Here is a 25,689-nt window from a genome sequence, read left to right on the forward strand (position 1 = left end):
TTGTCCACCAATTATCCCCGGGAACCAGGTGAAAAGAACCAAAAATCCTGGACTCCAGTGGGAGTCATTCAGTGGGATGACCTTACATGCGACCTTCTTCTTCATGTCGCCACCGGGAGTCAAACACATATGCATTCCTTCTATTCATTCATGTATTTTCTTCACACTATTGCATGCCAGGCGCCAGAGCAGGCAAACCTGGCCACACGCAACCTTTATTTTCCATAACAGCTCTCAGACTTGAATCCTTAGCCTTGCATTCCCGAGCCCAAGGGCATTTTTCAAGATCTTTGACTGGATATGGTTCCGAAATGAAAGGAATGTAAAATTAAATCCAAGGTGCATGATTCAATAATGTTTCACACACATTCAATAATGTTTCATTAGCTTGTGCCGTTTCTGAGTACTCAGGTATTCAATGTTTACAATTGTTTCTAAAAATGTTATGAAATTCTTTAACGCAGTGTTCAGAGCTTATACTCTTAATTTTCTCCAAAACAGAACTCCTTTATCTCTAATTCTGTGTGATGTTATGAATTTAGATTATTTCTGTCAGCAGGTTGCAATCATGTACTTACAGTTATTCAACCTATTCTCAAAAGAATTCCAAGTATTTCTGTGCATTACCAATGGCATATAGAAACCAGTGATTGGAAGGACAAATGATAATTAAATTACACACTGGAGAAGAAGGCTCCACAAATATCCCCATTGTCAAAAATGGGGGAGACCCGCACATCAGATAAGGTTGAAGCATTTGTAACAAACTTCAGCTAAAGTGCTGAGTGGATGATCCATCTCAGCCTCCTCCAGAGGTCCCCAACATCAGTCATCAGCCAATTCGATTCACTCCACATGATAGCAAGAAACAGCTGAAGGCACTAGATACTGCAAAGGCTATGGGCCCTGACAATATTCCTGCATCAGTCCTGAAGACTTGTGCTCCAGAATTTACCATGCTCCTTACTGTGCCAGTGCAGCTACAACATTGGCATCTATCGGCAATGAGGAAAATTGCTCAGGTATGTCCCTGTACACAAAAAGCAGGACAAATTCAAAACAGCTGAACGCCAGAGGTGCAGTGAGAGGTGGCATCAAGGCTGTTTTTGATTGAGTATGGCATCAAGGAGCCCTAGCTGAACTAGACTCAATGGGAATCGGGGGAAAACTCTGCTCGTTGAAGTCATCCCTGGCACAAAGGAAGGTGGTTGTGGTTGCTGGAGATGTCATCTCAGCTCCAGGACATCACTGCAGGGACAGAATTTTATGCCGCCACCAAAGCAGATTCTGAGGTGGGGGGATGGGGGCGTGTAAAATTGAATGGATTGGATTCCCCCTGGGAATCCCCCCGCCGAAGCCCAGATGCAATTTCATGCTTGGGCGAGATGGGTCTTGGGCAGGAAACCCTGCCATTCACCTATTAAGGCCCTTAAGTGGCCAATAAAGGGACATATCCTGCCCAGCTTCAATTTTAAGGCTGCCAGAAGCGGGTGGGGATTGGATATGAAAGTGACATTTGCACCTTTCCCCAATCCGGGCTGGAAGGCGGGCATCTCACTCTGAAGGCGCCCTCAGAATTGGGGTGCCCCCACCCTCAGGACATTTGAGCTCCAGGACTCTCTCCCCTCCTGGCCTACCCACCCCCGGCGCCGCGCACGGATTTATCTCAGGACTTAGTCACAGGCAGAGTGCTGCAGTACTGCTTCTGGCCACTGCCGCACTGTGCTTGGCCAGGTTAATGAGATTTGTCGATCAAACTGATTGGCCAACAGCTCTGCAAGGCAGGACGTCCTTCCCAGGGTAGGCAGAAATCCTGCCCACTGCCAATCAACACCCAAGGGAGTTTAAATGGCAGTGGGACTTAAAGAGTTGACAGCTGATGAGCATTAGGCGCCGACTCTCAGGATGGCGAGCGCCGATTGCTCATCATCTGTAAAATTCCACCCCAGGAGTTCCTCAGGGTAGGCCCTAGGCCCAATCATCTTCAACTGTTTCATCAATGACCTCTCTTGCATCATAAGGCCAAAAGGGGGGATGCTCGCTGATAATAGCGCAATATTCAGCACCATTCATGACTCCTCAGACACAGAAACAGATCATGTCAAAATGTAGCAAGACCTGAACAATATCCAGGCTTGGGCTGACAAGTGGCAAGTGACACACTATTGCCAGGCAATGATCACCTCCTACAAGTGGGGATCCAACCATCACCCCATGATATTCAATGGCATTACCATCACTGAATCCCCCACTATAAACATCTTGGGGGCTACCATTGACCTGAAACTGAACTAAACTAGCCATATAAATACTTTGGCTAAAATAGCAGGTCAAAGGCTAGGAATCGTGAAGCAAGTAGCTCACCTCCTGACTACAAAAAGCTTGTCCACCATGTTATGAGCGAGGCATTTTCAGAACCCCAAAATGTATCATGGAGTTCAACCAACCTCTTCCTTTAATGTATTTGTTGCTTTTCCTAGCACACGGCTTGTTCCCTAGGTGTGAAATTACAATTGTGGACACGTGGGTTTTTAAACACAAATCAATGTTTATTCCATGAACTCAACTTAACATCTTAAATAAACATTGGATCTCTTAACACCCCTTACTTCAAAGATAACGCCGAAAATATTGCAACAGTAAATAATTCCTGAAAATGTTCCTTCAAACTTCCAAGAGACTTAACACCTTTAAACAGAATCACATCAGGTTAAAGGCTTTACTATTATGAGTTTAAATCACCCAAATGATCCAGAGATAGTCTTTCATGGCAAAGATCCAGCTCACTGCAAACACAGACACTCCCAAGCTATTTTCAACTTGCAAAACTAAACAGCAAAATGGCTGATCTGACCTCAGCTCCACCCACTCTCTGACATCACTGATTTCGTAAAGGCACATTGCTTAAACATCCATGTCTTAAAGGTACATGACACCTCCCCCCAAGAAAAAAAAAAAAACCATCAACTTCAAGATGGTTTCATTTTTCACTTTTTCACCATCCACTAAGAAATGTACACAGTAAATATACCTTTTCGTTTTTTGAAAAAAACAACACATGCAAACAGGTATAATAATATAGTCCATTTTTCTTTGCTCTTCTTCCTCCAACCAAAATCCTTCTCGATTGAGTCTTTTTGAACAAAGTCTCTGCACGGTCCATCCATTCCTCTACTCCTCGGCATTTCTCTTTAGAATCAGATACTTTAGTTCAATCCAAACCCAGAGCCCCTTGCAATTCTCCAATACAGGAGCATTGGTGATCACAGCTTTCAGGCAGTCAAAGGCCTGTTGAAAGTCCTCTGTCCATTGAAATTTTTGACGTTTCATTAGCAAGTCCATCAGTGGAGTAATCACGCCACAAAACATTTGCACAAAGGTTCGATCAAATTCATTCATGTGAAGAAATCGCATTATTTCCCTTCGTCTTGAGGGTATCGGAAACTCCGCAAGGAAAGTGATTCGGGCTTCTCTAAATTCACTTTCGGCTAGGTTCATCACCAAACCCACCTCCTGAAGTCAATCGAAGAACTCCATACGATGTTTTAAATGTTCTTTCCATGTCCGGAATTTGAAAATAAAATCAGATTGTCCCAATTTCTCAATGCAATCCCTCAAACGTGGAATAGGATAAGAGTCCGTTCTTGTAACTGCATTCACCTTTCGATAGTCCACACACAACCGTTGGGTACCATCTGGTTTAGGTACTATCACGATGGTGAGCTCCATTGGCTGCAACCCACTTCAATTATGCCATTTTTAAGCATACTCTCAATCTCTTTGTTAACCTGTGCCAATTTTAAAGGGTTAAGTCTATATGGATGTTGTTTGATAGGAACAGCATTTACCACATCTACATCATGTACAGCCATTTTAGTACTTCCCAATATATCTCTACAAACTTGCCCATGTAATATCAATAACTCTTTCAGGACTGTTCATTTTTCCTCTGGAAGGTAACTTAACAATTCATCCCAGTTTTTAAGAACATCCTCATTTTCCAATTTAATTTGAGGTATGTCAAATTCACAGTCATCTGGGTTTGGTTCGTCACTTTGAGTTAGAATCATTAAAACCTCCTTTTTCTCTCCTTCCCTTTCAAAGTACCTTTTAAGCATATTCACATGATACACTCGGTGAGTCTTCCTTCTATCTGGTGTTTTTACCACATAATTCACCTCACCTTCCTTTCAATCTGATACAGTCCACAAAACCAACTTTTAAAGGCTCCCGTACCACTGGTAACAACACTAAAACTTTATCCCCACTGGCAAAACTACGAACTTTGGATTTCTTGTCCGCTACCCGTTTTATCACATTTTGTGCAACTTTCAAATGTTGTCCAGCCAATTCACCTGCTCTATTTAATTGTTCCCTAAAATTTGACACGTAATCCAATAGTGTAATTTCTGATTTCTCACCCACCAATTTTTCCTTAATCAATTTAAGTGGTCCTCTTACCTCATGAACAAAAATTAGTTCAAAAGGACTAAATTTGGTAGACTCATTAGGTGCATCCCTAATCGCAAACAATCCGAATGGGATTCCTTTATCCCAATCCTCTGGGTAATCTTGACAATACGCCCTCAACATTATCTTTAATGTCTGATGCCACCTTTCTAACGCTCCCTGTGATTCTGGATGGTACGCAGTTGATTTAAATTGTTTTATTCCTAAGCTATCCACAACGTCTTTGAATAACCTTGAAGTAAAATTTGTTCCTTGATCCGATTGAATTTCTATGGGTAGTCCATATCTAGTAAAGAATTTAAGTAACTCCGCCACAATCCTTTTAGCTGTAATATGACGTACTGGAAAGGCCTCTGGAAACCTAGTAGACACATCCATTACAGTCAAAAGATATTGATTCCCATTTTTTGTTTTAGGAAGCGGTCCTACACAACCGATTAGAACCCATGTAAAAGGTTCCTCAAATGCTGGAATGGGTATTAAGGGCGCTGGTTTTACCACTGCTTGAGGTTTCCCTATTATTTGACATGTGTGACATGATTGACAAAATTTAACTGCATCTTTATGTAGTCCAGGCCAATAAAAATGTTTCTGGATTTTAGCTTGAGTTTTCCTTGTTCCCAAATGACCTCCCACTGGTACCTCATGTGCAACTCGCAACACCTCCTTTCTATACCTTACCGACAACACTACTTGATGAACATCTGCCCACTTTTCATCCGCCTGCATATGTACAGGTCTCCATTTTCTCATCAAGACATCATTTTTACGGTAATAACACTCTGGTATACTCTCAGATTCCTCCTCCGTATATGATTTCTGATATATCCGTCTTATTTCTACATCTTTCTGTTGTAACTCTACCAATTTTCCTGAACTAAAAATATCCTCCTCAACCTCCACCTGTTCTTGTTCTTTTTCAACCATCTGATCAAAAATCGTTGCTGATAATTGCACTTCAACTTCATCTTCACTCTTTAATTTCTCCTCTTGTCTTAACCTGTGACTTTGCGACCTTGTTACTACACAATCCGGAAAAATCCCAGGATATTCATCCTTCAACACTTCAGTTGTCTGATTTTCCACTGGCTTATCAACCACAGTAGGCATCACTCCCACCTGCAATCCAGCTATATCATTACCCAAGATAAACTGTATTCCTGGACAAGATAGTTTCTCTATTACTCCTACTACCACTTCACCACTCTTCACTGGACTTTCCAACCTTACCTTATATAATGGAACGCTACTCCTCTCACCCTGAATTCCACATATCACCACTTTTTCTGGCAACATTCTTCCCAAATTACATAATTCCTCATCTCTTACCATTAAAGATTGACTAGCCCCTGTATCTCTTAACATTGTGACTTCTTTACCTGCTCCTCCTGATACACATGAGTAAACTTTACCGACACAAGTAAATTCTTTAAAGACATCTGGCACCTTCTTAACAATTACTTCTTGAACAGGCTGAACAATCGTTTGCACCTCCTTCGCTTCCCTTGGGTTTTCCTTTACCACTCTAACAAACCCCACTGTCTTATCCTGTTTTACCACATCAGCCTTCCCAGTGCTTTTCTTCAACCACCAACACTGTGACTTTACATGGCCTAATATATTACAGTGAAAACATCTGAAACTTTTCATTTCTTTTCCACCCTCCTGGATTTCTTTTTTTATCTGAGGTACACTCTCTTTATTTTCTCCCATCAGATCACCTTTACCTTTACCACTTGAGTATTTCTCATGTCCCCAGTTTCTATCCCTCACTGGCTGAAACTGATTTCGGAAACCAATCTTTGATGTATGAACTAATTCCTTATCATCTGCCATTTCCGCTGCTAATCTCGCAGTTCCCTCTGTTCTTCCACGGGAGTTCTCACTCCATCAGGAATTGAATTTTTAAACTCCTTCAAAAGTATAATTTCTCTGAGAGCTTCATACGTTTGGTTGATTTTCAAAGCCCTTATTCACCCATCAAAATTGCTCTGTTTGAGCCTTTCAAAATCCATGTATGTTTGACCAAATTCTTTCCTTAAATTTCTAAACCTTTGTCTGTAAGCTTTAGGCACTAGCTCATATGCACTTAAGATGGATTTCTTCACCTCCTCATACGTTTCAGATACCTCCTCCGGTAGTGATGCAAACACTTCACTAGATCTACCTACCAGCTTTGTTTGAATCAGTAACACCCACATGTCCTGTGGCCATTTCATTTGTTTAGCTACCTTCTCAAATGAAATTAAAAAGGCTTCCACTTCCTTCTCGTCAAACCTTGGCAATGCTTGGACATATTTAAATAGATACCCACCAAGCCTTCGACTATGATGCTCTTTCTCACTATCCTCATCACTATCATCCAACTGTACGTCTCCCTTTATGTCAGCCAAATTTAACTGATTGTCATGTTTCATGGCCATTTTCTGAAGTTCAAACTCCCTCTCTTTATCTTTTTCCCTGATCTGTATCTCCCTTTCTTTTTGTTCTGTTAGGGTTATTCTTTCTTCTCTCTCCTTTTCTTTTTCCTCTCTCTCTCTTTTTCTTTCTTTTTCCTCTCTCTCTCTTTCTCTTTCCTCTCTCTCACTCTCGTATTCAAGCCATTTTAATTCTTTCTCATGTTCCATTTGTTTAATTTGCAACTGAATTTTTGCCATTTCCAATGAGTCAAACTCTATCTCAGGCAACTTTAAATGCTTAACCACCGCCATAATTACCTCATCTTTTCGCATTTTGTCAGGTAATGTTAACTGCAATGTTTTTGCCAAATCTAACAGTCTGCTTTTCGTTTCTGTCCGTAAAGTACTACGTGTGACATTCTCCACCCCCAAAACATTCTGAGTCTCTGAAAGAGCCATTGTTCACTCTCCCCACTTAAACTAAAATACCACACTGGAAAAGCAACAATCCTTCACTGTCTTTTAAGTTCAAAAAAGCCAATCCAATAGATAGACTTTTATCCCGGACCAGCCCCCAATTGTTATGGGCTTGGCATTTTCAGTACCCCAAAATGTATCATGGATTTCAACCAACCTCTCCCTTTAATGTATTTGTTGCTTTTCCTAGCACACGGCTTGTTCCCTGGGTGTGGAATTACAATTATAGACACGTGGGTTTTTAAACACAAAACAATGTTTATTCCATGAACTCAACTTAACATCTTAAATAAACATTGGATCTCTTAACACCCCTTACTTCAAAGATAATGCCGAAAATATTGCAACAGTAAATAATTCCTCAAAATGTTCCTTCAAACTTCCAAGAGACTTAACCCTGAAAACAGAATCACATCAGGTTAAAGGCTTTACTATTATGAGTTAAAATCACCCAAATGATCCAGAGATAGTCTTTCATGGCAGAGATCCAGCTCACTGCAAACACAGACACTCTCAAGCTCTTTTCAACCTGCAAAGCTAAACTGCAAAATGGCTGATCTGATTCAGCTCCACCCCCTCTGATATCACTGTTTTCTTAAAGGTACATTGCTTAAACATCCATGTCTTAGGGGCTGGTTTAGCACACTGGGCTAAATCGCTGGCTTTTAAAGCAGACCAAGGGAGGCCAGCAGCACGGTTCGATTCCCGTACCAGCCTCCCCGAACAGGCGCCGGAATGTGGCGACTAGGGGCTTTTCACAGTAACTTCATTGAAGCTTACTCGTGACAATAAGCGATTTTCATTTTTTCATTTCTTAAAGGTACTCTCACATGACAACCATCTAGAAGACATTAATCAGGAGTGTGATGGAATGTGCCCCACTTGCGTGGATGTGTGCAGCTCCAACGACAATCAGGGAGCTCGACACCATCCAGGACAAAGCTGCCCGCTTGATTGGCACCCCATCCTGAAACATTCGCGCCCTCCAAAACCGATATATAGTAGCAGCCGTGTGTACCATCTACAAGGTGCACTGCAGGAACTCACCAAGGTAGCTTCGGCAGAACCTTCCAAACCCACGGCCTCTATCACCAAGAAGGACAAGAGCATCAGATAATTGGGAAAACCATCACCTGCAAGTTCCCCTTCAAGTCACTCACCATCCTGACTTGGAGCTATATCGCTGTTCCTTCAGCTGTCCTGGGTTAGAATCCTGGAACCCCCCTCTCTAACAGCATAGTGGGTGTACCTACACCTCAGAGATGCACGATTTCAAGATGGCAGCTCACCAGTACCTTCTCAATGGCAATAAATGCTGGGCTAACCAGCGAAGCCTACATCCCATGAAGGAATAAAAAAAACTTCAATTGTGCAGAATACACTGCAATCATGGGAGCTCAGAATTGACTTGTTTAAGCAAGTTGTCTGAATTTACGTGCATGTTCAGTACACTTTGGAACCATAACAGCATGGAATTTAGTAAAACCTAGGGTGCAACTTCAGTGTGACGGGATCTCTGCACACCAGTGGACGAGTTTCAGTCGTTCCCATGATTTGATTAATTTTGACAGACAAAGGAGTCTCTGCCAAAGAATCTGTTAAAAAATGGCAGGAGAATTCTGCAGAAAATCTCAGAAGCTGTAACTTAACAGTGCTGGTTGCTGAAGTGGTCATACAGCTTTTTATATACGCAAAAGTAAGCACATAAAATTGCCCTTCACTGCTCCGAGTATCACCAGACAGGTTTCCCTGGTTTCCAGCCTTGCCATGATGCAAATGATGGAAACATGCTGGATGTCATTTTTTGTTATTTGCATATTAACACACTGCACCCTCTCATACTTGGGCAGACATATTTTATAACCTCGGTCATGTCTGGTAACAAGTCCAGAAAGCAGCAACACTGAATTGTTGGATTGGCTGCACCAGTCTGCCAGAGATAGGAGTGGATAACTTTGGTCTTAATTTCTTTTACCTCCCATTCATAATAGGTGGTTGGATAATATAACCCATGCAAACCTTAGAATTATTAGCATCATTAGACATAGGAAACAACAGACTTTCTCTTCTACAATAATTATATAATATTACATGATGAAAACAGGAATATATTTGTAAAACTATCATTAAAGTTGTATTATAGGTAAATAGAAAATAAAACCTGGAAATATGGAATATTACAAAATACTGGAAGCCTGCAAAATGCAAGCTCATCAGTATCTGAAAAGAGAAAGGGGAGTTTAATACTTCAGCTGTAGTCTATTGGGTCTATTGTGTATTTTCAGCATGTTCTGTTCTTTACTGTAACCACATGTGTGGAGAATGAGACTATATTTTGACTCCTTTAATGGGTCTCCCAGAACTACACATACTCCAGTTGAATGAACTGCAATTAAATAAGATTTAATCCCAGGACCCCACCAGTTGTGAAATACCTATAGGTGGTCTGGGATAGAACATAGAACATTACAGCGCAGTACAGGCCCTTCGGCCCTCGATGTTGCGCCGACCTGTGAAACCACTCTAAAGCCATCTACACTATTCCCTTATCGTCCATATGTCTATCCAATGACCATTTGAATGCCCTTAGTTTGGTGAATCCACTACTGTTGCAGGCAGGGCATTCCACGCCCTTACTACTCTCCGAGTAAAGAACCTACCTCTGACCTCTGTCCTATATATATCTCCCCTCAATTTAAAGCTATGTCCCCTCGTGCTAGACATCACCATCCGAGGAAAAAGGCTCTCACTGTCCACCCTATCCAATCCTCTGATCATCTTGTATGCCTCAATTAAATCACCTCTTAACCTTCTTCTCTCGAACGAAAACAGCCTCACGTCCCTCAGCCTTTCCTCATAAGATCTTCCTTCCATACCAGGCAACATTCTGGTAAATCTCCTCTGCACCCTTTCCAATGCTTCCACATCCTTCCTATAATGCGGCGACCAGAATTGCATGCAATACTCCAAATGCGGCCGCAACAGAGTTTTGTACAGCTGCAACATGACCTCATGGCTCCGAACCACAATCCCTCTACCAATAAAAGCTAACACGCTGGGTGGCAACTTTCAGGGATCTATGTACATGGAAACCGAGATCTCTCTGCTCATCCACACTGCCAAGAATCTTACCATTAGCCCAGTACTCTGTCTTCCTGTTATTCCTTCCAAAATGAATCACCTCACACTTTTCTCCATTAAACTCCATTTGCCACCTCTCAGCCCAGCGCTGCAGCTTATCTATGTCCCTCTGTAACTTGTAACATCCTTCCGCACTGTCCACAACTCCACCGACTTTAGTGTCATCTGCAAATTTACTCACCCATCCTTCTACGCCCTCCTCCAGGTCATTTATAAAAATGATAAACAGCAGTGGCCCCAAAACAGATCCTTGTGGTACACCACTAGTAACTGCACTCCAGTCTGAACATTTCCCATCAACCACCACCCTTTGTCTTCCTCCAGCTAGCCAATTTATGATCCAAACTGCTAAATCACCCTGAATCCCATGCCTCTGTATTTTCTGCAGTAGCCTATCGTGGGGAACCTTATCAAACGCTTTACTGAAACCCATATACACCACATCAACTGCTTTACCCTCATCCACCTGTTTGGTCACCTTCTCAAAGAACTCAATAAAGTTTGTGAGGCACGACCTACCCTTCACAAAATCGTGTTGACTATCTCTAATCAAATTATTCCTTTCCAGGTGATTATACATCCTATCTCTGATAAATCTTTCCAAGATTTTGCACACAACAGAAGTAAGGCTCACTGGTCTACAGTTACCGGGGTTGTCTCTACTCCCCTTCTTGAACAATGGGACAACATTTGCTTTCCTCCAGTTTTCTGGCACTATTCCTGTAGAAAAAGATGACTTAAAGATCAAAGCCAAAGGCTCAGCAATCTCCTCCCTAGCTTCCCAGTGAATCCTAGGATAAATCCAATCCGGCCCAGGGGACTTATCTATTTTCACATTTTCCAGAATTGCTAACACCTCCTCCTTATGAACCTCAAGCCCTTCTAGTCTAGTAGCCTGAATCTCAGTATTCTCCTCAACAATATTGTCTTTTTCCTGTGTGAATACTGACGAAAAATATTCATTTAGCACCTCTCCTATCTCCTCGGACTCCAAGCACAACTTCCCACTACTGTCCTTGACTGGCCCTACTCTTACCCTAGACATTTGTTTATTCCTGACATATCTATAGAAAGCTTTAGGGTTATCCTTGATCCTACCTGCCAAAGACTTCTCATGTCCCCTCCTGGCTCTTCTTAGCTCTCTCTTTAGGTCCTTCCTAGCTAACCTGTAACTCTCGAGCGCCCTAACTGAACCTTCATGTCTCATCTTTACATAAGCCTCCTTCTTCCTCTTGACAAGTGTTTCGACTGCTTTAGTAAACCACGGTTCCCTTGCTCGACCACTTCCTCCCTGCCTGACAGGTACATACCTATCAAGGACATACAGTAGCTGTTCCTTGAACAAGCTCCACATTTCCATTGTGCCCACCCCCTGCAGTTTTCCTCTCCATCCGATGCATCCTAAGTCTTGCCTCATCACATCATAATTGCCTTTCCCCCAAATATAACTCTTGCCCTGCGGTATATACCTATCCCTTTCCATCACTAAAGTAAACGTAATGGAATTGTGGTCACTATCACCAAAGTGCTCACCTACCTTCAAATCTAACACCTGTCCTGGTTCATTACCCAGTACCAAATCCAATATGGCCTCGCCTCTAGTTGGCCTATCTACATACTGTGTCAGGAAACCCTCCTGCACACATTGGACAAAAACAGATCCATCTAAAGTACTCGAACTATAGCGTTTCCAGTCAATATTTGGAAAGTTAAAGTCCCCCATAACAACTACCCTGTTGCTTTCACTCCGATCCAGAATCATCTTTGCAATCCTTTCCTCTACATCTCTGGAACTTTTCGGAGGCCTATAGAAAACCCCTAACAGGGTGACCTCTCCTTTCCTGTTTCTAACCTCAGCCCATACTACCTCAGTAGACGAGCCCTCATCAAATGTCCTTTCTGCCATCGTAATACTGTCCTTGACTAACAATGCCACGCCTCCCCCTCTTTTACCACCTTCCCTGAGCTTACTGAAATATCTAAACCCCGGCACCTGCAACAACCATTCCTGTCCCTGCTCTATCCATGTCTCCGTAATGGCCACAACATCAAAGTCCCAGGTACTAACCCATGCCGCAAGTTCACCCACCTTATTCCGGATGCTCCTGGCATTGAAGTAGACACACTTTAAACCACCTTCCTGCCTGCCGGTACACTCCTGCAACTTTGAAACTTTACTCATGACCTCGCTACTCTCAACCTCCTGTATACTGAAGCTACAATTCAGGTTCCCAAGCCCCTGCTGAACTAGTTTAAACCCTCCCGAAGAGCATTAGCAAATTTCCCCCCCCAGGATATTGGTACTCCTCTGGTCCAGGTGTAGACCATCCCGTTTGTAGAGGTCCCATCGACCCCAGAATGAGCCCCAATTATCCAGAAATCTGAAACCCTCCCTCCTGCACCATCCCTGTAGCCACGTGTTCAACTCCTCTCTCTCCCTATTCCTCGTCTCGCTATCACGTAGCACGGGTAACAACCCAGAGATAATAACTCTGTCCTAGATCTTAGTTTCCACCCTAGCTCCCTGAATTCCTGCCTTACATCCCTATCCCTTTTCTTACCTATGTCGTTGGTACCTCTGTGGACCACGACTTGGGGCTGCTCCCCCTCCCTCTTAAGGATCCCGAAAACACGATCCGAGACATCACGCACCCTGGCACCTGGGAGGCAACACACCAACCGCGAGTCTCTCTCGTTCCCACAGAATCTCCTATCTATCCTCCTAACTATGGCGTCTCCAATGACTAATGCTCTACTCCTCTCCCCCATCCCTTCTGAGCAACAGGGACAGACTCTGTGCCAGAGACCTGTACCCCATGGCTTAACCCTGGTAAGTCCCCCCCCCCAACAGTATCCAAAGCGGTATACTTGTTACTAAGGGGAACGACCACAGGGGATCCCTGTACTGACTGCTTCCTCCCAGCCCCTCTCACCGTCACCCATCTATCTTTATTCTTCGGAGTAACTACATCCTTGAAGCTTCTATCCATGACCACCTCTGCCTCCCGAATGATCCGAAGTTCACCCAGCTCCAGCTCCAATTCCCTAACGCGGTTTCTGAGGAGCTGGAGATGGGTGCACTTCCCACAGATGAAATCAGCAGGGACACTGATGGCATCCCTCACCTCAAACATTCTGCAGGAGGAACATTGCACTACCTTCCCTGCCATCCCCTCTTGATAAAAAAAGAAAAAGAAAGAAAGAGCTTATTCACTTCCCTTCTCAGCAAGCACTCACTCAGCAACCTCTGCACCCTGCACGATAAGTGTCACTTGACAACAGCTCCTCCACAAACCACCTTCAAGTTAGGGTGACTGAATTTCCCTCTCCACCGATAGGAATGCAAGTGAGCACCAACTGCTAGCACTGAGAATGGTAGCTTGCCAAGTGTTAAGGAGTAGGTGTGCACTACTTTCTACTATTCAGTATGATGGCCGTTGATACTTAGTGCTGATGCATGTTGTGGATTGGCCAATTTAATCAGTCATTCTAAATAGTGAAAAGGTTAAAATGAGGAGAAATCACAAACTACACATTGCAAGATCCAGAGCTCAAGAAACTCAAAACTCTGACCAGTGAAATCAGGAAAGGTTCCATCAATTTAATTGGTTGTGACTGCCATTAATTTACTTTGTATTAAAGTTGTTTGGTGGGGCTGCGAGTCCTCACACAGGAAGTTTTGCATCTGATTAAATATGGGTGAGGAGGGGAGTGCTGGGGGAAAATGATAACGGTTAAGCAGCCATGGTCAGTCTTATTAAAACTCCAAGCAGCTGGTCTTGATTAATAAGGGGATCAGGGGTTATGGGGAGAAGGCAGGAGAATGGGATGAGAAAATATCAGCCATGATTGAATGGCGGAGCAGACTCGATGGACCAAGTGGCCTAATTCTGCTCCTGTCTTATGGTTATAGAGCACCATCAAACACTGGCCCAAGAGAATATACTGTGTACCCACTGGACTGAGTAATAATATACGGCATGTGGGTTGGCAGAAAACATTTTTTTCAGTGTAAAACCTTAGTCAACGGCACATTTCTGAATCTCACCTTGATCCTTTCAATACCAGCTTCAATCCTTAACTGTTCCACCATTTTCCTTGCCTGAGCTATGTTGTTCGTTGACATTGTCACAGTTTATCCAACAGGCCAACTTTCTGGATAAGGAAAAACAAATAAATAATTATCATAAAGGCATAAACATGAAATTACTTATGACAACAGAAATTATGGCATCAACTTTCATGGCAGGTTTAATGGTATCCTAAAAAGATATACTTTCAAAAACATTGCAACTTAAAAAATTACTAGGGCTCTGAAAATTTGACAGATTCCCACTCTGATAGCTATCATCCAGTCATTCTTTATGGAAAGCGAATGACGGAAAGTGGATGTTCGACTAACCTCAATTGTGAGCCCTCACTGACCCTGCCTATCCTCAGAGAGCACAGAGAATGCCCACTTGGACAAGGTAATGCCTATGGTGTTGTACAGGGTAAGTAAGCACTTTTTTTCAAAAGAGGGAAAAATCAGAGGAAAATGTGATTCAAAACATCTTCCATTTTCTTTGAGTTACTAAAACAAGGAGTTCAATTTTAAGCCCCTCCCCCCGGTGTGTTTGAAGGTGGGGGCACATTAAATCCAGCATTTGCCATGCCCCCCCCACATACCTGCCAGATTATACCAGTGGCACAATTTAATCAGCGATAGCAGAGGTCTAATCCTCGCGCCCTGCCTGGCAGCATTCCATGTGCAGGATAGGGGGTAGGATCTCTTCTTAATGGGCTCCCAGGGCCCTTGCAGGTTCTCCTCCCAACACACCGGATTTTCTACCCTGCCCCCTGCTCCGCCCCCGGCCTCGCCAGAGACAGCTATCTCGGTTCAGGCGAGACCTCCAACACTTACCTCAAATATCGGATCCAGCGCTGTACGCCTTCCTCTCTACCATGTGTAGTGCCAGCAGTGGGCACTGTTCCCTGTGGTGCTGCTGGAACTATAGAGCTGCTGGCCATTGATCCTGCAATGGAACTTCCTGTTGCAGGGGGGTGAAAGTTCCAACTCAATTCAACTGATGGTCAATTGCTGCAGAGTAATTCCTGCAGGGTAGCTGGTGGGCCTATAGTTAGATGTTTTAGCTGGCAGGGATTTGGTGGGGGCTATGGTGCCCCGTTAAATCCAGCTCCCAAGGTTTTCTGAGCTGAACTTTTACTGTCATTTTTAAATTTCGCAATGAGATAACCTCTGTGAATCTAATCCTTTGTAGAATATATAAGTAGTAGATTTGTGTTACCACCCATTCACAATACAATACTATGGAAGTTTAAGTAAGATATGATAATGAAAGCAAACAGAAAACTCAGTGGGACAATGCGGCATTAAAAGTTTCAAAGAAAGTGGATACAAAGTTAACACTAACTGCAACGAGTAATCTGGTTTTCGGATCAGTTATTTTATATAGCTGGGTGCAACCCACTAGATTTCCATCCTTAACATTTCAGTTCATAAATATGTTGAATTCATGTCACAACAAACCCAGGTTAGAATGAGTTTCTGTTAAGTATACTGCATTAATATTTTCTATGAAACAATATGATTCTTTTTTAAAATAAATTTAGAGTACCCAATTCATTTTTTCCAATTAAGGGGCAATTTAGCGTGGCCAAACCCTGCACATCTTTGAGTTGTGGGGGCAAAACCCACGCAGACACGGGGAGAATGTGCAAACACCACACGGACAGTGACCCAGAGCCGGGATCGAACCTGGGACCTCGGCGCCGTGAGGCAGCAGGGCTAATCCACTGCGCCACCGTGCTGCCTAATATGATTCTTAATGCCCCAGGTTGCACCTAGACTGGTCTGCATTGCAGCTCTCTCTAGGCAAAGCAATAATTTTTCATTGTAGCCTACTCATTGTGTGATTTGTGTTAGTTATATAAACTAATGAAAGTCACTGTTTTGATGCTTATTGGGCTTGATTTTCAATCTGGGTCTCCCAGAGATCCATTGGCCAGATAATTTTGGGGTTCTGAATCTACGATGCGGGGCGTGACTTAACCACTGCGCTGTGCCCGGCTTGCCGGTTAAATAGCGGGAGAGACCAAAATCAAAAGCACAAATCAGTTTGTCATCTAACAGGCCCACTCTCGATGGCAAATTCATCAAATATGGCGAGTATATCATTCACCCCAATTTGCATTAATTTCAATCTCATTAGCGAGACTGACATTGAATCCGCTTAGTACCCCTTTTTAAAAATGTGAAGCTGGCACAATGGTTGCTGTGGGGAACTGAGGAGGCAAGTAGCCATTTTCCATTTTCGGGCATCCAACTCAAGGGTCCTGGAGCTGCTGCCCCAGCGCTAGGTGAGGGGGGGGGGGGGCGGAGAGAGCCCTCAGGAGGGTTGGGGTTGGTCGAGGGGCTGAAGCGTTCCAGGTCGGGGGTCGCCCCTAGGCCGGGGGAGCTGGGGGGAGTGAGGGTCTTTTTGTCTGTGAGGCCTTCAAGCCATAACAGCGGCAACTATAGCTGCTGCCTGTCTGTCCTACCAAACACTTCCCGAACAGAGCCCTGTTCTTGGTTATATGCTGAGGGTCACCTCAACTCCCTTTGACTTTAAGCAGCCTCTAGCTTCACAGCTGCAGGCTATTGCTAATAAGGAATTGGCCTTGTTAGTTGTGAGAGCACTTCACAGCTGCAGGTTATGTTTGCTGCTGTTCGTGGCTTCAAATGCCTGGAGTCTGCTGTTGCTGTTTCCGTCCTTTGTTGCAGCTGGAAAGGAGGACAGTTTTTTTCTAAGATACCGGAGTCCTGGAAGACCAGGCTCAAGATATGTATGAAACCAGCAGGCAACCCAGTTTGAAGCAAGAATACGCTGCAGGACCGGGTTATGACACTGATCCAAATGGGTCATCCGATGACGCAGTTGAAGAAATGCTATCGCAGATTGCTGATGCTTTTGTTTCTGGAGTTGTGAGTGCTGCATATAAATAGCATGTCATCGCGGGTTAAACAAGCTGGAAGTCAAGGATGTTCAACTGCACCTAGAGTGCCAGTTGAATACGTGGGTTCCAGGATTTGGTTCCGGTGAGACTGGGCCGTGTGGGAGGGCCTGCACAGCTGCGGCTCCATGACGAAGAATGGCACTGATACGTGGACACTGCAAAGGCTTTGGGCCCTGACAATATGTAAGCAATAGTACTGAAGACTCGTGCTCCAGAACTAGCTGCACCCCTAGACAAGCCGTTCCAATACAGCTACAACACTGGCATCTACCCAGCAATGTGTAAAATTGCCCAGGTATTCTGTACACAAGAAAAAGGACAAATCTAATCCGGCCAATTACAGCCCTATCAGTCTACTCTCCATCATCAGCAAAGTGATGGAAGCGTCATCAACAGTGTTATCAAGCAGCACTTACTCAGCAATAACCTGCTCACTGATGCTCAGTTTGGGTTCCACCTGCGTCACTCAGCTCCTGACCTCATTACAGCCTTGGTTCAAACATGGATAAAAGAGCTGAATGCCAGAGGTGAGGTGAGATTGACTGCTCTGGACATCAAGGCAGCATTTGACTGAGTATGGACGAGCCTAGCTAAACTGGAGTCAATGGGAATCAGGGGGAAAACTCTCCGCTGGTTATAGTCATACCTGCCACAAAGAAAGATGGTTGTGGTGGATGGAGGTCAATCATCTCACATCATTGCAGGGGTTCCTCAGGGTAGTGTCCTAGGCCCAACCATCTTCATCAATGACCTCCCTTCCATCATAAGGTCAGAAGTGGGGATGCTTGCGGATGACTGCACAACGGGCCGAAGGGCCTGTACTGCGCTGTATCGTTCTATGTTCTATGTTCTAACGTTCAGCACCATTTCTGACTCCTCAGATAATGAAGCAGTACATTTTATAAATTCAGAAAGACTTGGACAATATCCAGGCTTGGGTTGACCAGTGGCAAGTTACATGTGTGCCACACAAGTGCCACGCAATGACCATCTCCTACAAGAGAGGATCTAACCACCGCCTCTTGACATTCAATGGCATTAACATCGCTGAATCTCCCACAATCAATATCCCGGGGGTTACCATTGATCAGAAATTGAACTGGACTAGCCATATCAATAGTGTGGCTACCAGGGGAAGCCAAAAGCTAGGAATCTGCAGCGAGTAACTCACTTCTTGACCCCCCAAAGCATGTCCACCATCTACAAGGCACAAGTCAGGAGCGTGATGGAATACTCTCCACATACCTGGATGAGAACAGCTGCAACAACACTCAAGAAGCTTGATACCACCCAGGACAAAGCAGCCCGCTTGATTGCTCCACACATATTCAAACCCTCCCCCACCAACGAACAGTGGCAGCTGTGTGTATCACCTACAAGATGCACTGCAGTAACTCACCAAAGTTCCTTAGACAGCAGCTACCAAAACCACAACCATTACCATCTAGAAGGACAAGGGCAGCAGATACCTGGGAACCCCACCACCTGGAGATTCCCGCCCAAGTCACTCACCAGCCTGACTTGGGAATATATCGCCGTTCCTTTACTGTCACTGGGGCAACATCCTGGAACTCCCCCCCTAACAGCACAGTGGGTTCACCTACATTTCAAGAACTGCAGCAGTTCAAGAAGGCAACTCACCACCACCTTCTGAAGGGCAACCCGGGATGGGCAATAAATGCTGGCCTAACCAGCGATGTCCACAATTTGTAAATGACTAAAAAAAAACAAGTAACGCATTGATGGACAGATCATTTCTATGACAAAGTTCTGGACATGCTAACACATTCTCAGGCTTATCCTCCATTCTGTTGAGGAACCTGCAAGGGATGATACTGTTTTTTTTGTGAGAATGAGCTGATAGAGCTTTCTATTGGTATCTATATGGAAAGGTGAAGCTTCCTTGCTGTTTAATGGTTCTATGGTCTAAAATGTGGAATGATACGTAGTGATTTTCAAATCTTTGTTACTATTGACCGTTTAAAATATTCTCAAGTGGTGATGCAGGGTGTGTTTGCTGATTGCACCTGCTGGTAGTTGCAAATGCCTTAATGCCGTGTGTTTGTTTGCTCTTTTGTTTCTGTGGCCTGGAGTAAGAAAAGGGAGGATGTAAGATGACTTGCTGCCAGTGCTGGAGAGGAGAAGGGGTGCTCTTTCTCTCTTCTGGCATGCTCTGTGTTGGTGTGAATTTCTGATGTAACTTTCCACTGTTGAGAGCTGCAGGAGGGGGAGGGAGAGGCAGGTTGATCCGAATGCAGCTGCAGCTGGCTGGAGGCTGTGTGTTTGTTTGCTGCTACCACTTTGCTTTTGTGGCCTGAAGTAAGGAAAGGGATGGTGTAAGATGACCTGCGGCCAGCGCTCTAGAAGGCGAAGGGTGGTGGTTTCTCTCTTCGGCCATGCTCTGCATCGGTGTGACTTTATACTGTTGAGAGTTCCTTGCTCGGAGCTGCGAGAAGAGGAAGAGAGGCAGACCGATTCGACTGCCTCGATTAGGATGGGAATAGAGGGATACGGACCCCGGAAGTGTAGAAGATTTTAGTTTAGACGGGCAGCATGGTCGCCGCAGGCTTGGAGGGCCGAAGGGCCTGTTCCTGTGCTGTACTTTTCTTTGTTCTTTGTTGACTGAGCAACTTGATGATGCTGTTAAAGAAATACTTTTGCAGACTGCTGGTGACTTTATTGCACTGTTGACTATTTGATGTTCAATGTCTGGAGGATGCGTGTTTGATTACTGCCACCCCTTTGCTTTTTTTAAAATATGGGCCACGATCTCGCTACTGCAGAGAAACACCCCTCCAATTGTGCCCAAAATGACTTCAAAATGTTTCTGTGAAATTGTGCCTGTAATCTACAAATTATCGTGGCAAAATTGGTTTGGAGGCAAGTTTGGCATCCAGTTAGTAGACTGAACTCTGTGAGGAGGCATGAGTTGCCTGCAAGAGTCATGACAAAGGCAGATGGCAGCAACGACGAGGCCTACCACTCTCCTGCACAGGAAAGGAGGCTAGAATTCGGAGGGCAAGGAGAGAAATGGGCAAATGGTCACCCAAATTGTAATGTGCCTGATCTCACAGTGAAACCCCCAGTGGAAAAGACATTTGTGTCTTTTAAAAAAATGTATTGAATGCAACAGTTGTGCATTAACGTCCACCAAACTGTTTGGGTTTAGCAAGTTCCAATTTGAAAATTGGCTCCTGGCCATCCCCGGCCCATTTAAGATCTCCGCAAGGAGCTTAAAGGGAAGCAAGCGGAAATGTGGTCCTCCATCTCCCCCCCCCCCTCCTTTTCCTTTTGAAAACTGTACTGCATTCTGCAGGAGTTGAAATCAAGTGACTTCATCCAGGTATGAAAGTTTCGATGTGGGCCTACTCACCCCCTCCTGCAATTGAAAATTCAGCCATTAACTGAATGCAAGTACAATATGAATTAACACCTTCGCACATGTCCAAAATAGTTCAAAAGTGCAAGGAAACAATGGCTTGATCATGGTAACAATCAAATTGTTGCTTGTTTGTGTTATTCTTAAAGTGACATATAATTTGCAGCTTTTGATTTATTCATTTTTCATTGTAGGTTTCCCTCAAGAGGTGGCATGGCAGGTAGGGAGAGGGTTGATGAGATCTTTAATGGCCAATTAATGGAATTTACTTGTGGTGGGGGAAGCCAATGGCACACATCTCCAGGCTGTCCAGCAGGAACTGCCACCCTGGTGGCAGCTCAGGAACGTAAGGGAATGCGATGTGTGGAAGGGGAAGGCTGTGTGTGGGAGGGGGTATGTGGGAGGGGGAAGGGGATGTGGGGAAGATGGTTGTGGGAAGGGGAAGAGGATGCTGGGGAGGGGGAAGAGGGTGTAGGGGTGCAGGTGTGGAGCGGAGGGAAGGGCGGCCCCCTGGTAGGACACTTTGCCCATTGGAAGCCCATCCCTCACCCAAGATGTGAGCTGCTTCCCCACCCCTAGCCTTCCTCGCCACCCCCCCTCTTCCCAATGATCTGTTAACCTTGTCCCTCAACCCTTTGTCTGCCAGCCTGAACCCAGTAGGACTTCAGACTCAACTCACAGTCTGGATCCTTCACTGAACACCTTTCTTGGGGACAACTGACATAAAATCAACTGGTATTTGAGGAAGAGTGTTCCAAACCTTTACCGCTATTTGTGTGTACACGCGTTTCCTAATTTCACTCCTGAAAGGCCTGGTTCTAATTTTTAGGCTTTTCCCCATATCCTATATTCCCCAGGTGTGGAAATTGTTTCTCTCTAGCTACCCTCTCTGTTAACATTAATATTTTGAAAATTTTGATCAAATCACTCTTTAATCTTATAAATTCTAAGAAATACAACCTTAATTTGTGTAATATGTCCGATTAATTTAACTCTTGGGAGTCCAAGTACCATTCTGAAACATTCACTACCTCCGACACTGATATACATTGGCAACAGTGTATATTGATATCTACATGATGACAAAAGGATATGATTTGGTGGCGATTATGGAGACATGGTTACAAGGAGAACAGGGTCTGGATTCTCCAAAAATGCAGCTATGTCCCCATGCCACCGTAAAAACACTGGTGTTTCACTCTTGACTTTCCTTGGAAAAGTCAAGAGCAATTCTCCTATCTGCAGGGGGTTGGCAGGGCCCTGGGGAGCTGCTCGCAGATCTGGCTCCGGAAACAGCCCCCACACATCCGATCAGGAGTCCGCGCATGCGCACGGCGGCAGCCTGCAGTGGCTGCGTCGTGCGCCATGGCTGACTCGGACCACGGAGCGACCTCGGAAATGTAGGCTCCCCCGAGATGATGCGCATCCGCGGAACCGAACCGCCAGATCGCCGCCCCGGCCGCTCATGAGGCCCCACCCGCTGCTCGATTGACCCGCCCCCCCCACTAGGGCGGCCGCAACTGAGTCCGCAGCCGCCACCCGATGTTCCCGATAGGCAATACGTGGTTAGAACCACGCCATCGGGAACTCAGCCAGTTTAACCCGGAGAATCGCTGGGGGGCCTCTTTTAATGGCCCCCCAACTGCGCGCATAATCCGTGAGCGAGCGATTCTCCGGGGACCGGGCGCCAGGCACGATCCCCGCGTAAAAATTGATTCTCCGCCCCCGCGCCAAACGTGATTTTGGCGCGGGCAGTAGAGAATCCAACCCCAGGTCTGGGAGATCAGGTCTGACAATTGAAATTCTAAGGGTACTCAGTATTTTGGAAAGATAGACTGAAAGAAAAAGGAGGTGAAGAAAGTTATCAGTTCTGTAATGAGAAATTATATAAGCACTGGAGATCATGATGTGGAATCAGTCTGGGTAGAAATAAGAAATAGCAAAGAGATGAAATCCCTGATAGGAGTAACCAATAGGTCCCCAAACAGTAGTGATTAAAAAACAAATTACAGTACCCAATTCACTTTTTTCCGATTAAGGGCAATGTAACGTGACCAATTCACCCACCCTGCACATCTCTGGGTTGTGGGGGTGAAACCCACGCAAACATGGGGAGAATGTGCAAACTCCACATGGGCAGTGACACAGGGACGGGATCGAACCTGGGACCTCAGCGGCGTGAGGCATCAGTGCTAACCACTGCACCACCATGCTGCCCTATGGGTGATTCTAATATGTACATAGACTGGATTAATCAAATTGGCAAGGGTAGCCTCGAGAGAGAATTAAGTGAACGTATTTGAGATTGTTTCTTGGAACAGTATGTTGGGGAAGTAACCAGAGAGCAGGCTACTCTGGATTTGTATTGTGTAATGATGAGGAATTAATTGATGACCTCATGGTTAAGGATCATCTAGGCAATAGTGACCATAGTATGATAGAATTCAAAATTCAGTTTGGGGGGTGGGAAAGTAAAGTCCCACGCTAGCATTCTGGAATTAAACAAAGGTAACTACATTGGCATGAGGACAGATTTAGCCTGAGTAGAGTGGGCAGGAAGACTAAAAGGTAGGATAGCTGGTGAGCAGTGGCAGTTGTTTAAGGAGATATTCAATTCCTCACAACTAACATATATTTCAGAGAGGAAGAAAGTAGGGGGAAAAAAATCTATGGTTAAGCAAGGAAGTTAAGAACAATATAAAGACAAAAATTAAGGTATACCATGTTGGATAGGCCAGTGGCACGCTGGAAGATTGGGAAACTTTCAAACATAAACAAAGGATTACTAAAAAAGTAATAAAAAGAGCTCAGGCAAATTACAAAAGAAAACTAGAGCAAAATATCAAAAAGAAGAGAAAAGCTTCTGTAAGTGCATAAAAGGGAAGAGAGTCACGAAATTGAATGTTGGTCCCTTATAAGATGAAGCTGGAGAGTTAATAGCGGGGAACACAGAAATGGCAGAGATGTTAAATCAATGTTTTGCCTCAGCGGAGGACACAAGTGAACCTCTTCTGAACTCTTCTGAAGGGTTCGGTCCTTGGGCCCCAGCTATTTACAATCTATATTAACGACTTGGATACAGGGATAGAAGGTTCTATAACCAAATTTGCAGATGACACTAAAATAGGTGAGACAGTAAGTTGCAATGAGGAAATAATAGCCTCAGGGACTGGTTTAGCACACTGGGCTAAATCGCTGGCTTTTAAAGCAGACCAAGGCAGGCCAGCAGCACGGTTTGATTCCCGTACCAGCCTCCCCGAACAGGCGCCGGAATGTGGCAACTAGGGGCTATTCACAGTAACTTCATTGAAGCCTACTTGTGGCAATAAGCGATTTTCATTTTTTCATTTCACAAATGGATATAGATAGGTTAGGTGAGTGGGCCAAAATGTGGCAGATGGAGTTTAACGTGGATATGTGTGAGGCCATCCAGTTTGGTCGGAAAAATGGAAAGGCAACTTATATAAATGGGGAGAGACTTCAGGGTGCTCTGCTGCAGAGGTATCTGGGTGGCCTCGTGCATGTTGCAGAAAACTAGCATGCAGGTGCAGCAATAATAAAAAAAGTGAATGGAATGCTGTCATTTATAGCTAAAGGAATAGAGTATGAAGGTAAGGAAGTGTTGATACAACTATCAAGGCATTGGTGAGACGGCACCTGGAGTATTGGGCACACTTTTCATCCCCTCATTTGAGGAAAGATGTAGTGGCATTGGAGGCAGTTCAGAAGAGGTTCACTAGATTGATTCCAGAGATGAGGGGTTTGTCATATGAAGAGAGATTCAGCAGTTTAGGCCTATACTCTCTCGAGTTTAGAAGAACGGGGGAGATCAAATTGAGGTGTATAAGATGCTAAAAGGTATGAATAAAGTAGACGTAGAGCAGATTCTTCCTCTTGTGGGGCATTCTAATTCGAAAGGTCATAGTCTCAGGATAAGGGGTAGCAAATTTAAAACAGAGATGAGGAGAAGCTACTTCTCCCAAAGGGTCGTGCATCTGTGGAATTCACTACCCAAGAGTGTTGGGGCAGTAAGTAAATTTAAGGAGAAGATAGACAGATTTTTAATTTGTAATGGGTTCAAGGATTACAGAGAATGGGCAGGACGGTGGAGTTGAGGCCATGATGAGATCAGCTATGATTGTATCGAATGGTGGATCAGGCTCGAGATGCCAAATTGACTACTCCTACTCCTGCTCCGAGTTCTTATGTTCTAAGAGAGACCTATTTTGTCTAATTCCACCTTCCAGCTCTTGGTCTATAGCCCTGTAGGTAACAGAATCTCTGCTGAGCCAATTGCCTAATTAGGTCAATCCAACGAGCTTCAACTTCAGCCAACAAACTTTTCTAGAGATCTTATCCATACCTTCTGGAGGTCTACATAAATCAGATTAATCAGACATTGACCTCCAATTTACAAATCCATGCCAGCTCTCACTGATTAGTTGGAAGTTTTTCAATACTGAGTCATTTTATCCTGAATTATAGACTCTGGTGATGTTCGCCTGACTGGTTGATAATTCCTTTGTTTCCTTCTCTTGCCTTTCTTAAATTGCAACGTGACATGCAATTTCTTAATCTGAAGAAACAGTTCCTCAATTGAGAAAATCTCAGCAGATTATAGTTAGCGTATCTGCAATGCTCTCACCTAATTCCTTTAAAATTCCAGGATGAAACAGTATGGTCCTGGAGATTTGTGTTTCGTGAATTGTGTTCTTCAATTACTGTTAATTTTCTTACATTAATTATGGTGATTCTCTGGTTAAATATTTGTTTACTTGGGATGCCCAGCATGCTGTTCTCTTCCTCTACTGCAAATACTGATGCAAA

The 25,689-nt window shown here is 44.3% G+C and overlaps 1 protein-coding gene across 10 annotated transcripts in view; it reads right to left on the reverse strand.

Annotated features, from left to right (window-relative positions):
* LOC140429586 (guanine nucleotide-binding protein G(I)/G(S)/G(O) subunit gamma-7) overlaps positions 1-25,689 on the reverse strand; it is a 336,292-nt gene that overhangs the window by 67,494 nt on the left and 243,109 nt on the right. For all 10 annotated transcript variants that reach the window (XM_072516801.1, XM_072516794.1, XM_072516800.1 and 7 more), the window contains one exon: positions 14,536-14,642. In XM_072516801.1, coding sequence (XP_072372902.1) covers positions 14,536-14,613 — 78 coding nt within the window. In that variant the 5' untranslated portion in view covers positions 14,614-14,642. The remainder of the gene's footprint in view (positions 1-14,535; positions 14,643-25,689) is intronic.

This window comes from Scyliorhinus torazame, chromosome 9 (assembly GCF_047496885.1).
Source record: "Scyliorhinus torazame isolate Kashiwa2021f chromosome 9, sScyTor2.1, whole genome shotgun sequence".
Taxonomy (NCBI): Eukaryota; Metazoa; Chordata; class Chondrichthyes; order Carcharhiniformes; family Scyliorhinidae; genus Scyliorhinus; species Scyliorhinus torazame.